This window comes from Acanthopagrus latus, chromosome 13 (genome assembly GCF_904848185.1).
Source record: "Acanthopagrus latus isolate v.2019 chromosome 13, fAcaLat1.1, whole genome shotgun sequence".
In the NCBI taxonomy this organism is placed as follows: Eukaryota; Metazoa; Chordata; class Actinopteri; order Spariformes; family Sparidae; genus Acanthopagrus; species Acanthopagrus latus.
In genome coordinates this window covers 11,910,644-11,925,355 of record NC_051051.1, presented here as the reverse complement: position 1 = coordinate 11,925,355, position 14,712 = coordinate 11,910,644, and the positions used below count along the sequence as shown (strand labels likewise).

At 45.1% G+C, this 14,712-nt stretch overlaps 2 protein-coding genes across 11 annotated transcripts in view; one reads left to right on the top strand and one right to left on the bottom strand.

Annotated features, from left to right (window-relative positions):
• fryb (furry homolog b (Drosophila)) overlaps positions 1–11,785 on the top strand; it is a 62,825-nt gene extending 51,040 nt beyond the window's left edge. For 5 of the 10 annotated variants that reach the window (XM_037119075.1, XM_037119067.1, XM_037119071.1 and 2 more), the window contains exons 46-67: positions 33–231; positions 325–546; positions 735–933; positions 1,025–1,122; positions 1,269–1,439; positions 1,727–1,867; positions 1,955–2,140; positions 2,229–2,393; positions 2,737–2,811; positions 2,994–3,164; positions 3,341–3,349; positions 3,714–3,908; positions 4,021–4,158; positions 4,370–4,584; positions 5,099–5,303; positions 6,433–6,582; positions 6,699–6,797; positions 6,913–6,996; positions 7,309–7,326; positions 7,536–7,646; positions 8,428–8,663; positions 8,983–11,785. In XM_037119075.1, the coding sequence (XP_036974970.1) occupies positions 33–231; positions 325–546; positions 735–933; positions 1,025–1,122; positions 1,269–1,439; positions 1,727–1,867; positions 1,955–2,140; positions 2,229–2,393; positions 2,737–2,811; positions 2,994–3,164; positions 3,341–3,349; positions 3,714–3,908; positions 4,021–4,158; positions 4,370–4,584; positions 5,099–5,303; positions 6,433–6,582; positions 6,699–6,797; positions 6,913–6,996; positions 7,309–7,326; positions 7,536–7,646; positions 8,428–8,663; positions 8,983–9,241 (3,346 nt within the window). In that variant the 3' untranslated portion in view covers positions 9,242–11,785. The remainder of the gene's footprint in view (positions 1–32; positions 232–324; positions 547–734; positions 934–1,024; positions 1,123–1,268; positions 1,440–1,726; positions 1,868–1,954; positions 2,141–2,228; positions 2,394–2,736; positions 2,812–2,993; positions 3,165–3,340; positions 3,350–3,713; positions 3,909–4,020; positions 4,159–4,369; positions 4,585–5,098; positions 5,304–6,432; positions 6,583–6,698; positions 6,798–6,912; positions 6,997–7,308; positions 7,327–7,535; positions 7,647–8,427; positions 8,664–8,982) is intronic. The other 5 variants (XM_037119068.1, XM_037119072.1, XM_037119070.1 and 2 more) reach the window with 3 other exon arrangements.
• A 413-nt stretch (positions 11,786–12,198) lies between these two features.
• Positions 12,199–14,252, bottom strand: zar1l (zygote arrest 1-like). The gene is made up of 4 exons (XM_037119116.1): positions 13,668–14,252; positions 12,838–12,930; positions 12,647–12,721; positions 12,199–12,548 (listed from the first exon to the last, which is right to left on the bottom strand). Exons 1-4 carry the CDS (start codon positions 14,214–14,216, stop codon positions 12,405–12,407), a joined length of 861 nt encoding a protein of 286 aa, XP_036975011.1. The 5' UTR covers positions 14,217–14,252; the 3' UTR covers positions 12,199–12,404.
• Between the last annotated feature and the right edge of the window lie 460 nt (positions 14,253–14,712).

Genomic DNA, 14,712 nt, shown 5'->3' with positions numbered 1-14,712 from the left:
GCATGTTGATTTTCACTGTTTTTGATTCACAGGACGTCCTCGCCAGACTTCGTGACCAGCGACAAACTGATGAACAGAAAGAGCACGGGTCAGTTGAACTTCCCTGGCCCTGGGTTTGTCGGTCTGTCATCACAGCGCCACCAGCGCTCCTACTCGGTTCCCAAGAAGTTTGGCGAGTGTGGCCACCATATGAGTGATCCTCCTCGCAGTGCAACTCTGGATCGCATACAGGCAAGAATGAGAGATTCTTGTCATTATACTACTAGAACAGACGTGTAGAACATCTCCCTAATTCAGTGTTTATGTTTAATTTTAATTCTACAGGCCTGCAACAGTCACGGCCTCGCCAGAGCAGGGAGAACCCCGGGGTCCTGCTCATCGTCGACCAATCGTATTGATCCCAGTGTCCTATCAGATCCTGCCCATGTCTCCCATCCCTCATCAATACTGGCTACAGTCTTTTGGGTGGCGGTGTCACTCATGGAGTCTGACTTCGAGTTTGAGTATCAGATGTCACTTCGCCTTGTGCACAAGTTGCTGTCAAAGGTAGATAAGATGGAACCTACTGATCTTACAGGGAAATCTATGTGATTATGTTAATTTTAAGGGGGATTCCCAGTCATCACTACTGTGCAGAAGTACAAGCAACTGACTATAAAAGTGTATCTCAGGAGCAAAAATAATACAACCAGCTTCAGGCGTCAGTTAAACTAAAATCAACTATTATTTCCCAGGTGCCCTTAGACAGAGCAGAGAACCGAGAACGCCTTGAGAAGCTGCAGGCTCAGCTGAGATGGAGCGGCTTCTCTGGGATTCAGCAGCTTCTGTTGAAGGGTTTTACCTCCCAGGCCACTTCTGACCTCACCTTGCAGCTCTTCTGCCAGCTCACTCCAGTCTCCCGCGTGCCTGTTGTTGACAGCTCGCAGTCTATTGGTAGGTATTTTCCTCCCATATCATTGTATGTGATTTTATCCGTTTTGATTTATACTGTGTTGGGAAGTTTAACCCCCTTCTCTCTGTGCAGGGTTCCCTCTGAATGTGCTGTGTCTGCTGCCTCACCTGGTGCAGCACTTTGGCCATCCTACTCAGTTTTGTAAGGAAAGCGCAGAGAGGATCGCACAGGTAAGACAAACAACTAGTCTTGTCTAGTTAGACCTAGCCTTGTTAGTTTAGTTTAGTCAGTGATTGTAAAAGAAAGCAATACAAGATTAAAAAAAATGAATTGTTAAAGCAGTCTGGTGCATCTTCCTGTCTCTTCCTCCCCCCAGGTGTGTCTGGTAGAGAAGCACACAAAGCTGTCCCATTTGGCCCACGTGATGACTCTCTATAAGACACGGTCCTACACCCGGGACCCTTTCTCTTGGGTCAGTGTGGTTTGCCGCTACCTCCACGAGGCTTTCTCCGACATCACACTCAACATGGTCACATATATGGCTGAGGTACGTGCTGATATATGTGCGATGCATACATTTTTTCTAGGCTTACCATGTTTGCCATGTTTGGTTCAAACTCTCAGCGCAACCAGTAGACTGCTCCCAGATGTCCTCAGGGTTGTTGAAGGCTCATGGCATGTATTTCAGTCTCAAGCCAGAGATCGGTAGCCAGTGTGAGGATTTTCAGAATTGATGTAATGTGGTTGAATACCTGATTAACTAAATATCCATAAGAAATATTGTTTTTGTTTGCATGCTTTCTCACTCATTGAATGTCTCTCTCTATATCCCAGCTGCTGGATAAGGGCCTTCCCAGCATGCAACAGTCTCTCCTCCAGATCATCTACTGTCTGCTCAGTCACATGGACCTGACTGCTGTACAAGTCAAACAGTTCAACGCTGATGTCACAAAGACCATTGAGAAGTTTGTCCAGGTAATTATCTGCTCATTCTACTACCACTCATACTAAGTATGCACAGCAGGCTCTCTTATACATTGCACTGTGTTTGTGATTCAACAGACCATACACTGGAAGGATGCCTTGAACATCTTAAAGCTGGTCGTGTCACGCTCTGCCAGCCTGGTTCATCCGGTGTACGGCCACTCGCAGGGTGACCTGTCTAACCTCGAGGTCAGCAGAGTGTGGGACGGTTCATCCAAGGCTCTGCCTGGAAAAACCCTGGATTTCACTTTTGACATCTCTGAGGTGAGGAAGCAACTAAAATTAATGGAATTCCCACTTACACTTTGAGTACACATTTTGATGAGTGCCTGCCTTTGTGTCTTCCTGGCAGACTCCTGTGATCGGACGTCGGTTCGACGAGCTCCAGGGTTCGGGAGTTAGAGAGGGGAAGGCCAGAGCCATGGCAGTAACCCGCAGTACATCCTCCACCTCCTCTGGATCCAACTCGAACACCATCCTGGTGCCCGTCAGCTGGAGGCGACCACAGTCCTCTCAGGTAGAGTTACAGCCTACTGTTAAAGTGTTGCCATTTCAAAATGTTACTCATGGTTAATGCACATTTCTTTATGGAGCTCTGGCTGATCTAACTCATAGTTTAGACATCAGAGTAATATCTTTCTGTATGTTTTACGCTCTGTTATGCTGAAGAAAAACTATGCTAGATGTTGTACATGTATGGAAAAAATGTTAAATTAGTGGAAGCACTTTAAGCATTTGAGGCAGCTAAAAAAAAAAGGAAAGCCAAGAAACAGGAGACAACTTGAGTTTGACAGATTTTATGTCCATTTCGTCTTTGCTAAATACAACACTTTATTTCTTGCTGTCTTTCTCTTGAATAGAAGAGAACCAGAGAGAAGCTGGTGAACGTTTTGTCTCTTTGTGGACAAGAAGTCGGACTCACCAAGAACCCATCTGTAAGCTTCCTACCATCTCTTGTTTACAGTACTCTGCCTGTGCTTGTTTACAGTCAACTGAAGTCTACAACAGGGCAGAAGTCAACTTTTGTTGCTGCTAAACTTAATACCACTGGAGAACTGCGAATAAACACAGACTGTCTGCCAGAAGTCTAAATGCCTCTTTTGTTCCTTCTCGCCAGGTGATCTTCTCATCGTGTGGTGACTTGGATATGATGGAGGTGCGGGAGAGCGGTGTGTCGTCAGAGGAGGGCGGCACCAGAGAGGACACGCTCGACGACACCGCCAGCGAGCAGCAGTTCAGGGTTTTCCGAGACTTTGACTTCCTGGATGTGGAGCTGGAGGACGGAGAGGTGAGACTTACCTGAAGCGTGGCTAGTAAATTATCTGTATCTTTCGTTCCCTTTTACCTTGAATGCATCATTTCTTTCCTAACATCAATATGTATTGAAATGTATTTCTCTGTCCCTCCTCCCTGTCTCTCTCTCTGTCTAACTCTATGTCTCTCTCTCTTCCCCTCGCTGCCTAGGAGCTCCAGGTAAGGTCTCTTACACTGAGCACTCACATTAGCTTCTATCTGTGGTGTTGCTGGCTCCTTTGTTTCCTTCTGAATGAACAAAGGATGATTGTGCTTCATTTTGCTCTCACAGCTTGGTTGAAGAACTACATTTCTGACAATACTGCTGCTCGTCATAATGGAGATAAATGATATTCTAATGTCTTTGTGGGATAAAGATCATCATATTGAATGCAAACAGCCTTTCCAGCACCATTTGCATCTTGTGCTTGTCATCAGAAGCTCTTAGATTACAACTGTTCCTTATCTTGAAGGTTTATGTCCTCACTGCTACCATCGCCTCTGCCGTTGCCTTTCATTGTGCCTGTGTGTGTGTTCTATTCAGGGTGAGACGGTCGATAACTTTAACTGGGGCGTGCGTCGGCGATCTCTGGACAGCACAGAGCTCGGCGACCTGTTGGAAGAGAGCCAGCACTCAGGCAGCACCCCCAGTCTGGGTCACGAGGACCCCCACGATTCAGACGAGTCGTCAGAGGAAGAGGAGTCCTCAACCAGCCAGAGCCTGTCTCACTCTCAGCTTGTGCGTAACCATTGGAAATATACAGCTCTGACATCCACTGAAAAGCTTTATTGACTGTTTTTGTAACGATGACCCAGTTTAAAGAATTTCCTGTTTTGCCTCCCTGTTCCAGACTAACCCTTCTCCATCAGAGGAAACCAACCACACGGATTCTCTATCTACTTCTTACGACACATCTGCCGACCCACAATCCCTCAACGCCACCACACCGGGCCAAGGACCACTCTGTGATGATCACCATGGCCTACACGTGAGGAATTAATACACATAAACATACGAATATGTTCGGGTGGGGCAATATGAAGGTATATACTGTGCAACAGTAGAAATGGGTCCAGAGTTAGAGATTTGTAGATAGCTAGATAGCTAGATAGCTAGATAGATAGATAGATAGATAGATAGATAGATAGATAGATAGATAGATAGATAGATAGTAATATGTAATATCTTTGTCTTCTCAGGGGAGGGTGTGTGGTGATGACGAGGACACTCAGGCCCAGTATGACGAGCTGTCACTGAGCGCCAACGAACTTCCTCACGGCTCGGACTGCGGCGAGAGCTTCACCCTGGAGTTGCCGGGGCAGCCCCAGGATCAGCTGCGCAATCTGGACCACAGACTCAACCCGGACTACTGCCAGCCACCGCTGGACTTTCTAGACCCCAACTGTCTGCCCAGGTGAATGTGACAGACAGGAACAGGAAACAATATGGAGTATTTTTTCACTGGAACTTTTTATCAGCTGAGAATTGGACTGAATCTCAGTTAAACTGCATTTTAAGTGCTTACTTAAAGCTGCCACAACCACAATGTTTGTGTATGCAGCATTGGGACAGATCAGGGAATTTATTATTAGCACTGTGAATACTTTAAGAAAACCCAGTTTTCTGACCTTCTCATATATGTAAACTCAAGTTAAAATAAATATATACTGTTTTTCTTTGTTGCATTATATTTTCTGCACCTTGTAACTTGTATTTTAGAGTACCTTCACAAACACCTAGTATTTTTTCCAAATAAAACTTCATCCATATCTAAATGGCACAGAGGGTATCACATTATCCATCTTACATAATCCCATGAGGTACTGTAGCTGGACACTTGAATTTGTTTCAAACCTTTTTTTTCGGGGAAGATATCAAAACCCTTTATTATTTGTGCCCCCGTTTCTTTTCCATTTTCATGGCGACAGCTTACGTGATGATGTAGATGACTTGGAAGACCTTGGTTTTCCTCCTCCCCCCTCTCCATTTTTCTCCGCCATCTTGGCAGCCTTCCAACCCGCAGTGTGTGACGATGCCGAGGAGGCATGGCGCTGTCACATCAACCAGCTCGTGACGGACTCAGATGGGTCCTGCGCCGTCCATACTTTCCAAGTCTTCTCGTCTCTCTTTAAGGTAAATCACAAGGAGGATCAGTTGATATCAGTTGTAATTTACTCATATTTTTGTGTTTTTCTTTGTGCCAATAACCGTGTTTTTTAATTTGAGGTATCACATTAGAAAGGTTAATGATAAAAGAAGGCATCCTAAATTTTGACAATGATTTTTTATGCTTACTTAAGATTGTTTTGTTGTTGTTCAAATGCATTCAAATGTGCGGATATTGCTGTTCCTTTCAAAAAGACCTGCTGTACATTATTGGAGATTGGGCTGCACAATATATCGTTTCAACATTGACATCACAATGTCACAATGCAGGTTCTGCATGTTCTACAAATTCACAGCATTCTCTAATACTGCATGATTTAGTCTGATTTAAAGGATCTTGGAAACATGGTTGTGAGCCTCAATCATTCTTGATCATTTCATCATCCAAAGTATGGCCACGATGGTTGTGTGGTGGAGTGTATTCCCCTACAAAATTTGTCTTGGCTTTTGTGGATGGCCAAGGCAGCTGGTTTTGTCTCTTCTTTTGTTTTATTCATGGATCTAACAATTAAAATCCTGTTTATGTTAATGGAACCTGCTAAGTGGCGCGCGAAGCCAAAAAAGCTCGATTTCACAGGTATAATATTACCTGGATCTTCTGTGCTGTACGGCTCATAGAGCGTTTGCACTGAGACTTGCGCAGACCAAGTTGGCTAACTTTACATGAGAATAAAATGATTTGATTGTGCGACTCTTGTAGACTTTCCAAGTCCGTTTAGGCCTCGGTGCATCACGTGATGTTGTTGTTGATTACACAGTTTGGTCACTATGAAAGCTGGTTTCAAAGCGTGGCACTCTTCCTGGGGGCTCGGTTAGGTAACAAGTTCACTATATCTACATTTTCTACTTATTTTGTTTATTATGGCTGTGCATAAGATTGCCTATACTGTCAAAATGTGTTTGCTCCAAACTAGTTGATGGGGAGTTTTGCTTGTTTTTTTTTTTCTATTTGGAGACATTTAGTTTGACAAGTGGATGGAAATACAGTTTATGATGCTGTTTTTTTCACTTGAAGCAAACTCCGATATTCAGTGGGATTTAAATTGTGTGTGTGTACAACAGCACAATAATCTCTGAAATGATCTTTCTTTCCCAGAACCTCCAGGGTAAATTCTGCCTCTTGACCACTGATGTTGCCACATACCTTGGAGAGGGATTAAGGGGCATCGGATCAAAGTTCCTCAGGTCCTCACAGATGTTAACCACATGCTCGGACTGTCCCACAATCTACATTGATGCTGACACGGTGAGCGTTGAAGGCAGACACGTTGGACTTAGTGTTGATCACAGCCTGTTGGTTGGATCAGTCAAGGAAAACAACTAATTTTTCACCTCCTTTTCTCTTCTTGTTGGTCTTTACAGATCATGTCCTATGGTCTCCTTGAGAAGATGAAGTTCAGCGCGCTGGAGCTGCAGGAGTATCTGGATACCTACAACACCAAAGAGGATGCCGCTGTATCGGTAACTCAACCGTTTGTTTTGTTTGATTTTTTATTTTATTTGCAAATGTGTGCATAACTAACAAAATGCTCATGATCTCTCCTCTTCTCTTCTCACCTTGCGTTGTTTCCTTCAGTGGCTGAGGAACTGTAAGGACACATTTCCCAGGTGCCCTGGTGAGAGCGTGGTCACCTGTCAGCCTGGAGACTCAGAGGAGAAGGTACGCGACAGTTATTCACTGTAACGTGCCGATATCTATTGTTTACAAGCAAACAATCCTCCACTTAGGTTTAACTTCTTCTCCTGTGCTATGTTCGCTCTCTTTGCATGTTTGCTGTGTGATCTCTTTTTATTCTCCTGACTCCTGCAGTCACTAAGGACTGCATAAGATTTCAGATTTCTGGGTTTTATACAATGTTGACTAATTCTTGGTAGCTTGACTGTGAATAGGGGTGGTTTATACTGTGCTGTGCATGTGTTTGATTGACACTTTGTCTTCCTCTCACCTCTGACGCCCTAACACGCTCTCTAGCAAATGGAGTCTCTTGCAGTAAGTTCTCTTACAAGTTTCTTCACTTCACTGCTTTAGATTCTTCTTAAATGAACTGCTCGATTTTCTCTTCAAGCTAGCTGTTACTGTGCGGTGCTATTCCTTTCACGCGTGGTGCGTACTTGTGAGAGCGAGTGAATGTGTTGTTGCGTCCGTGTGTTCCCTCCTCCTGATGAATCTGACCCCGATTCTTCTTTAATGTCTTCCAGCAACTGGAGCTTTGTCAGAGGCTCTACAAGCTGCATTTTCAGCTTCTCCTCCTCTTCCAGTCCTACTGCACGCTCATTGGCCAAGTCCACGCCATCAGCTCTGTGCCTGAGGTGAGCCAAATCTCAGTTCACAGAGACATCACCGATTGTCTTAATACAGCAAGTTATATTATCGATTGATTTTTATGTAAGATACAGTCATTATTTTATTAGGATCCTTCAGATTTGGTTATTAAAGAAATCTGTGAAAAATCAACTGAGCAAGACAACACTGTGTTTCCGTGCTGAACTTCCTGGTCACTTTCATGTTACTTCTCTGCAACCAAACTATAACGGCCTGTTTCCGTTTTACCGTAGTGCATGTAGCTGGGATATATGTGATCATATCTGCTTTAACAGTAACAAATGAAAAGAACTTGTACTACCACTGCACCAGTATGTCAATGATTATTACTCTTACTCCTACTAGTCACAAACAGCAGGTTTAAAGGGGCTCCGTGTGACAATTTGTAGCAATTTACACGTATTCATCACGACTGCGGATGATTTGTTGTTTAATGCTGCTGGATTGTGGATTTATTTCTGAAGAACTCAGGTTGGATTTTTCACAGATGGAGGATCTCACTTTATGCCATTCTCGAGTAGACTATCTCAGTGTCTCTCTCCATCCCACTAACAGAGAGCAACAGTAGCTGGCGTTGGAGTCAGCTTACATAAACTAACAACTGGCATCCAGCACTTTTCCAGCATCAACACTGTTGATGCATCTACTGTACAACTAGAAAGTAGTATTATGTTAAAGAGAATATTCTTAATTATACAACTGATATAGACGTTACTTCTGTGATCTCTCACACACTCAACCACTGTCTGTATCTTTCCCACCCCGTAGTTGCTGAACATGTCTCGAGAGCTCACTGATCTGAGGACCAGCCTGCAGGCAGCGGAGGCGGCCGTAGCCAGCGACCTGGAGCACAAACACTTGGCCCACACGCATGCACATGCCACCCAGGTGGCAGCCATGGTTGTGCCCAGCTTCGCCACCTCAGAAGCAGCTGTGCAGTCCATACTGGAGTGCCTTAAGAACCACGAGTTCACCAAAGCTGTGCGCTACATCCAGGAGTTCAGGTGGGTAACACTAGACTAATTAACATATAGGAGTGTAAATATGGATATTTTTATGTCCCAGCATTTGTAGTTGTTTTTTAAGATTGTTCTTACAGTATGAGTCTGAATCATCAGGTGTACGTGCTCTTAGAATATTTTCATTAGTGTAGTGCTTTTGCAGGATCATCTGTTCCACATAATCAGTAATATAAGAAACTTTTGCAAAGATTATGTGTGTAGAAAACTCTGCAGGACACATTTAAATTAAATAGTGGATTTATGTAACTGCAGCAGTGACTACCCACCTCTCATACTGACCTGTTACACCTCCTTATCTCAGGAGGCAGTGGCCCAGCGGAGTGTTCGGTGGCAGCTCAGAGAGCGAGGTCCAGACGCTGCTCAACGTCTACTTTCGCCACCAGACGCTTGGGCAGACTGGCACCATCGCCCTGGTTGGTTCCCGCCAGGACCTCAGCCTGATCTGCTCCAAGCTGCTGGAGCTCAACGGGGAGATCCGCGACATGATCCGCCGCGCCCAGGGGTACCGGGTCGTCACAACCTACCTCCCCGACTCCAGCGCCTCCGCGACCAGCCTCTGACAGGAGCTCAGGAGCCCCCCACCCCCTCCATCCCCACCCCTACCTCCCCCGTCGCTGCAACCACTGACCCTCCCAAAACCATCCCCACATCCCTCGCTGCCGGCAGACGAGGCCCAGCACCCGCACACCTGGCCGCTGCCTCCTCCTGTGTGTCTGCTGCCGCGGCTGCACAGCTCCAGACGGATACCTGCCTATCAACCTTCTCAACACCAGAACCACATTTAGACCAAAACCTTCCTCTGCTCTCCTCATCCTCATCCACTGCAGACTCTGATACCTCTCCACTTGATTTCCCCAAACCCCCAGACCTGTTCTCATCGCACAGCTGCACAAACACACCAGATTTTACACTGCCGCGCACACGAGAGCAGAGGCGGAGGTATCTCGACGAGAACGTTTATCATCCTTTCAGAGGACACTCATCGCACAGCTCACCGCTGTTACATCTACACAGCAGCAAACACTTGAAATCGTCCCTCACATCTAACATGCTCCCGACGGTGGCCTCAGAACCCACCCTGCTCGCGCACTCTGCCTCAAACGCTCCACCCGTTCCCCCACGGGGTTCCCATCTCCCCCATTTCCCTCGCTCTCCATACAAACACTCGAGCCCATCTCGAGTCCCACACCCGAGCCATGACACAGTCTTAACCCAAGGCCCCGCCCCGTCTTCGTCCCTTCTTCCTCCTCCGCCACCCCCTCCCTGTCCCACCGGCCCGGGAGAGGCTGCAGCGTGGGGTTGTTGTTGCTCCCTTGGTGGTGCTGCAACGCCCTTAACTCGCTACCTGGGGAAGGTGGGGCACGCTGCCCTGCCTCTGCTGAAAGCAGGGGGGCTCCTGAATGCTGAACCTTCAGACGTCCAGACCTGAGACGTAAACATTCAATACCAGAGGACCTATGAATCCGAATGCCTGAAACCAACTATTCCTGTGCAGACTTTGAATCTGAAAAGGAGAAGAAGACACACTTGTAGATTTTTCACTTTGTCCCAGACGATACTGGGATGTAGACACTACAGATTGCTGCCTGCTGATACAGACGACCTGATGTGATTCAGTGCGAGCGCTAGCTTTCGCTTTACAGCCACATGTTGTAAAATTGATGTGCTCCTGGCTTAAGTCCTGCTTGATGGCCGTCATTCAGCATTAATCTGTTGTGCGCCCGAGGACCTGTGAAGGCTCTAAGCTTGGATTTTTTTTTTAACTCGCTTCCCAGAGGAACTCAAGAACTGATTGAACTTGACTGACTGTTGCTGCCTCCTTCAGGTAGTCTGCTGGTAGTATCACCAGAGACAGTGAGGAAACTACCCGTGAAACCATGTAACATCACTGGTATGAGTTTTTCGCTATTGCACTAAGTGGAGTTTTGGTATTAGTTTTTAAAAAAAAAAAGGTGTTACAGGAAAGGAGGGTATGTTACTGTGAGAGAAAAGGCTGTCACTTTCACTGAGAAGGAAAACGCTGAATGAACTTTTCTCTCCCGTTGTGTCTACTGTTTTCGACACCTCCTTTGGAGGACATTGTGCAATGCATGACCCAGTTGAATGCTTTCTACTGTACTAGCGGCCCTTTTTTTTGCCCCCTAAAAGTCTGACCTCTCCAGACTGACTGAAAGACTGAAAGACTGATGGACGAAGAGCGGATGCAGAATATTCAAGCGTAATTCCTCATGCTGCCCTTTGCTCTGTTTATATTCTGTATCAGTGAACCAGCCCGTCTCCTGACTACTGTTGTAAACATTGGTAGACTAATCATGCCATTATCCGTGCACTCCTCTGTGGCTAGTGGTAGCATCGTTAGTGAGGATACGCACTGTAAATGTCTCACTGTCCGACACTGTAACACGCTGACCTTATGTGTTCACATGCAATGAGGATGGTGCATGTACACACACATATTTTTGTCTCTCTGTCTGTATACTGTTTCTAGTTATGGGCGCGCAACCATTGTAGCATATGTTTGTGTGTGGTATGTAGTTACCTTACACGTAAGGGAAATGCTGACATTCAGCACTCATTGTTGATGTTCAAAACGAAAATCTGTGCTACTACTGAAGTCGAAACACTTCCTGTCGTCAGCCCTTTTTTGTGACTCTCCCTGTAGAAGTTATTTACTGTACAAAATATCTTTTGTCTATTTATATCCGATCAGCTCCAAATCCCTCATTTGACTTTCGGTTTTATATTGATGTTTGTCCTCTCAAATCAAACTGCCATGCATGCATCTTCAGTGTACTGTATGGAGTGTTTGAACTATTTATTAACAAAATCATATTTTATCTGAAAGATGTGTTTGTATGAGGTACAAAAGGGAGCTTTGAGCTCATGTGGGTATGTTTTTTTTTTTGTTTTATTTTTCCTGTGTGTGGGAGAACGTGTGTGTGCATGCCAAACAAAGAAATTGCACATTTTTAAAGCTTTTTAGATCGAGACTGTAGTTGTTTTGTTTTTTCACCTTGTAAATACTTTTACAGCCTTTGTGAAGTTGTTTTGAGTTGATGCTCTGTACAAGTCAGTGTCAAAGTAAAAAGATGTATGAAAATTAATTCTTGTGCGTTTCACTCAACGCCCTCCTCCCATGACAAATTTAAAAACATTTTGATTCAGTGTACTAGAAAAAGAAATTGTAAGCCAAATGACAAGTGTTGTGTTTAGCTGCCGCTTTTTCCCCTTCTTAGACATAATAGTACTGAACTGAACAGTTATGAAATTAAAAACTATAACATTTTGGTTCATTAGATCATAAAAAGTTGCATACATTCAAGCAGCATGAGTCAAACCCAAATGATCTACTACAGCTTTTAGATCAAAGTTCTAAATTAATGAGTGACTACTGAGTATAATCTAGAACAATTCATTCAACTTTTGAGATGCAATGTTTATTTCAATAACTTTCTTCTTACAAAAAATATTTTTTCATGTTTAAACCCCAGAATTAATGACGAGACACAAAGACAGCCTTATTTTTACTACATTATTATTTTAAAGAAGTTGCTTCAAATGAAACAAATAGGGCAGAGATTCATCTACTCGCTGGCAGGAGAATAAATCCATCTCTTCAAGTTCGTTACTGGAGGCAACTTCCAATCTGTGACGTGCACAGGTATTAGTGTCATCGGGTCTACAGGTGTTTCCATACATGTTTGCGGGTGGGGGGGGCTCAGCTCAGACGATGTATTTGAAGCTGTAGGTGGCGTCGCAGGACAGCCTCATGCCCTTGCAGCGACAACACAGGTCCTGTCGGTGAGGCCTCTTCATGTTGATGTGCCTCTGCTTCCTCTCGCAGCTGCAGCAGGTCTGAGAGCAGCCCTGAGACAGTGAAGTGAATGGAGGAATCACTTACATTGCACTTACGCCGTATACAAGTGATTCTGCTAAAAAAAAAAAAAAAAAAAAAAGTTATATACCTTGCAAAGGATGGACTCCACTCTGTAGGGGTTAAAACCCACCTGACACTTCCGGCAGAGCTGCTTATAGTACACCTATCCAGAGATTTTTTTTTAAAAAAAGAAAAACAATTATTTAATGTAAATTCTTATAATGAATGCATATATTGCCAAACACAAGTCAGTGCATTGTAAACAACGAGACATCTTACCTTACTGGTTCCAGAGATGCACCACACGTAAGCACTCTCCCACCGGATGTTACACTTCTTGCAGTGGAAAAAGCCATACCTCTGCTCCAGGAACTAAGAAAACAAACATTGGAACTGCAACTAACAATCATTTGCAATTTATCTAGTGATTATTTTCTTGACCATTTGATTAGTTGTTTGGTCTATAAAAATATTTAAAATTTATGATCAGAAGGCAAGATGGCATCCTCTAAAATCCTACTTTATGTGTAACTTAAGAATAATTAAGAAACTGTGATAACTTATTTCTTGAGTTCCTTGTCAGAAATAAAAAAAAAAGTGTAGTGTTGCACTTTGTTGCTGAAAGGTGCAATAATAATAATAATAATAATAATAATAATAATAATAATAATAATAATAATAATAATAATAACAACAACAACAACAACAACAACAACAACAACAACAACAACAACAACAACAACAACAACAACAACAACAACAACAACAACAACAACCTTACTTGCGCTAATCAAATTGTGGATTTGTCAGGAAGCATGAGCCAACATGTTGAGGGCCTTAAGATGAGACTTGTGATAGACTGTCCTGAACTCCTGCCTGCATCTCATCCAGTTTAAAAGACCTTCATTATTTCAACTGTGTGCTCCAAATTTAGAAAATCCACGTACCAAATCAAAATTTCCACACATAAGCATATTATTTCAAGGAACAATTTATAGGGAGCTGGAGGGAAAGGGTGACATGGTGGTGCCCTGCAGATACTGCGTGCCCCTCCCCACATATTGTCTGGTGTTGCACAGCAGGATTGTGGGCAATCTCTTCGGGGTTACCTGGAAGTTGGAGCCCTTGGAGGAGCGGCGGAAAGCTGTCCTCCAGTCCTTCACCGTGTCCTCGCCGCTCTGGTCCGTCTCAGCATCCTTGTCAGACTCGGCCTGCTCAGCCTCGCCCTCGCTGCCGCCGTCGCTGCACAGCTTCCTCAGGTGGATCCTGCGGTCGAACACCGGCGAGTAGATGGAGACGGGCCGCAGGAAGCGCAGGTTGCCCACGGGCGGCGTGTGGCAGGGTGGCGTCGGCGGCTCCGGGCTCCTGTAGCACGCGTGATGGTCCCCCTCCGAGCAGAGGAGCGTCTTGGGCCCCAGCGAGCACTGCACGACTTTGTCCACTTTGGCGTTCACCTGCACGCCGCACTCTTTGGTGAGGGCCCTCTTGAAGGCAGGGGGCACGCCGGGGCCAACCTGGGATATGATGGCCTTGCAGAGCTCCAGGTAGTTGAGGCCCTGCGGGGTGATGAAGCGGCCATCTCTCTTTAACCAGCCGCCGTCCTGAGCCGGCGGAGCGCAGACACTGTAGGGTGGAAACGTGGAGAGCAACCTCTCCATCCTGGAGCTATGAAACCAGTCCAGAGGCTCCCCGCGCTCCCTGGGGGTTTTAGTCGCCCGCTCGCAGCGCTAATTGGCTGATTGAGAACAGGGGCGTGCAGGCTGTGATTGAGAGGCCATACAGGCAGAATCACAGTAGGTTTGATCACGTCACATGGAACAGTGGACTGAATAGCGAGGCTATGTTGTTTTGTGTCATTCAGAGAGGATGTTCAGATTCGGCAATTGTTTCTTTAAATGAGATCATCTGATTTAAGTCGAATGGATTCAGTCGGTTGAAGTGTGATCCCCTCCACACACATTAAAGGGTAGGTTCACCCCAAAATGAAAATTCTGTTCTCATCTCTGATCATGTCAGTGGAGAGTCTGGTTTCATAATTGGCACAACAGTCTCATCGCTTTCTTCCCAACAACTGAAGCAACAAATGAAACTCTTCCGGTGTATCGTCCAGGTGTACGGACCGGAAGCCCTGAGATCCCAAAGTGGTTTGTAAAG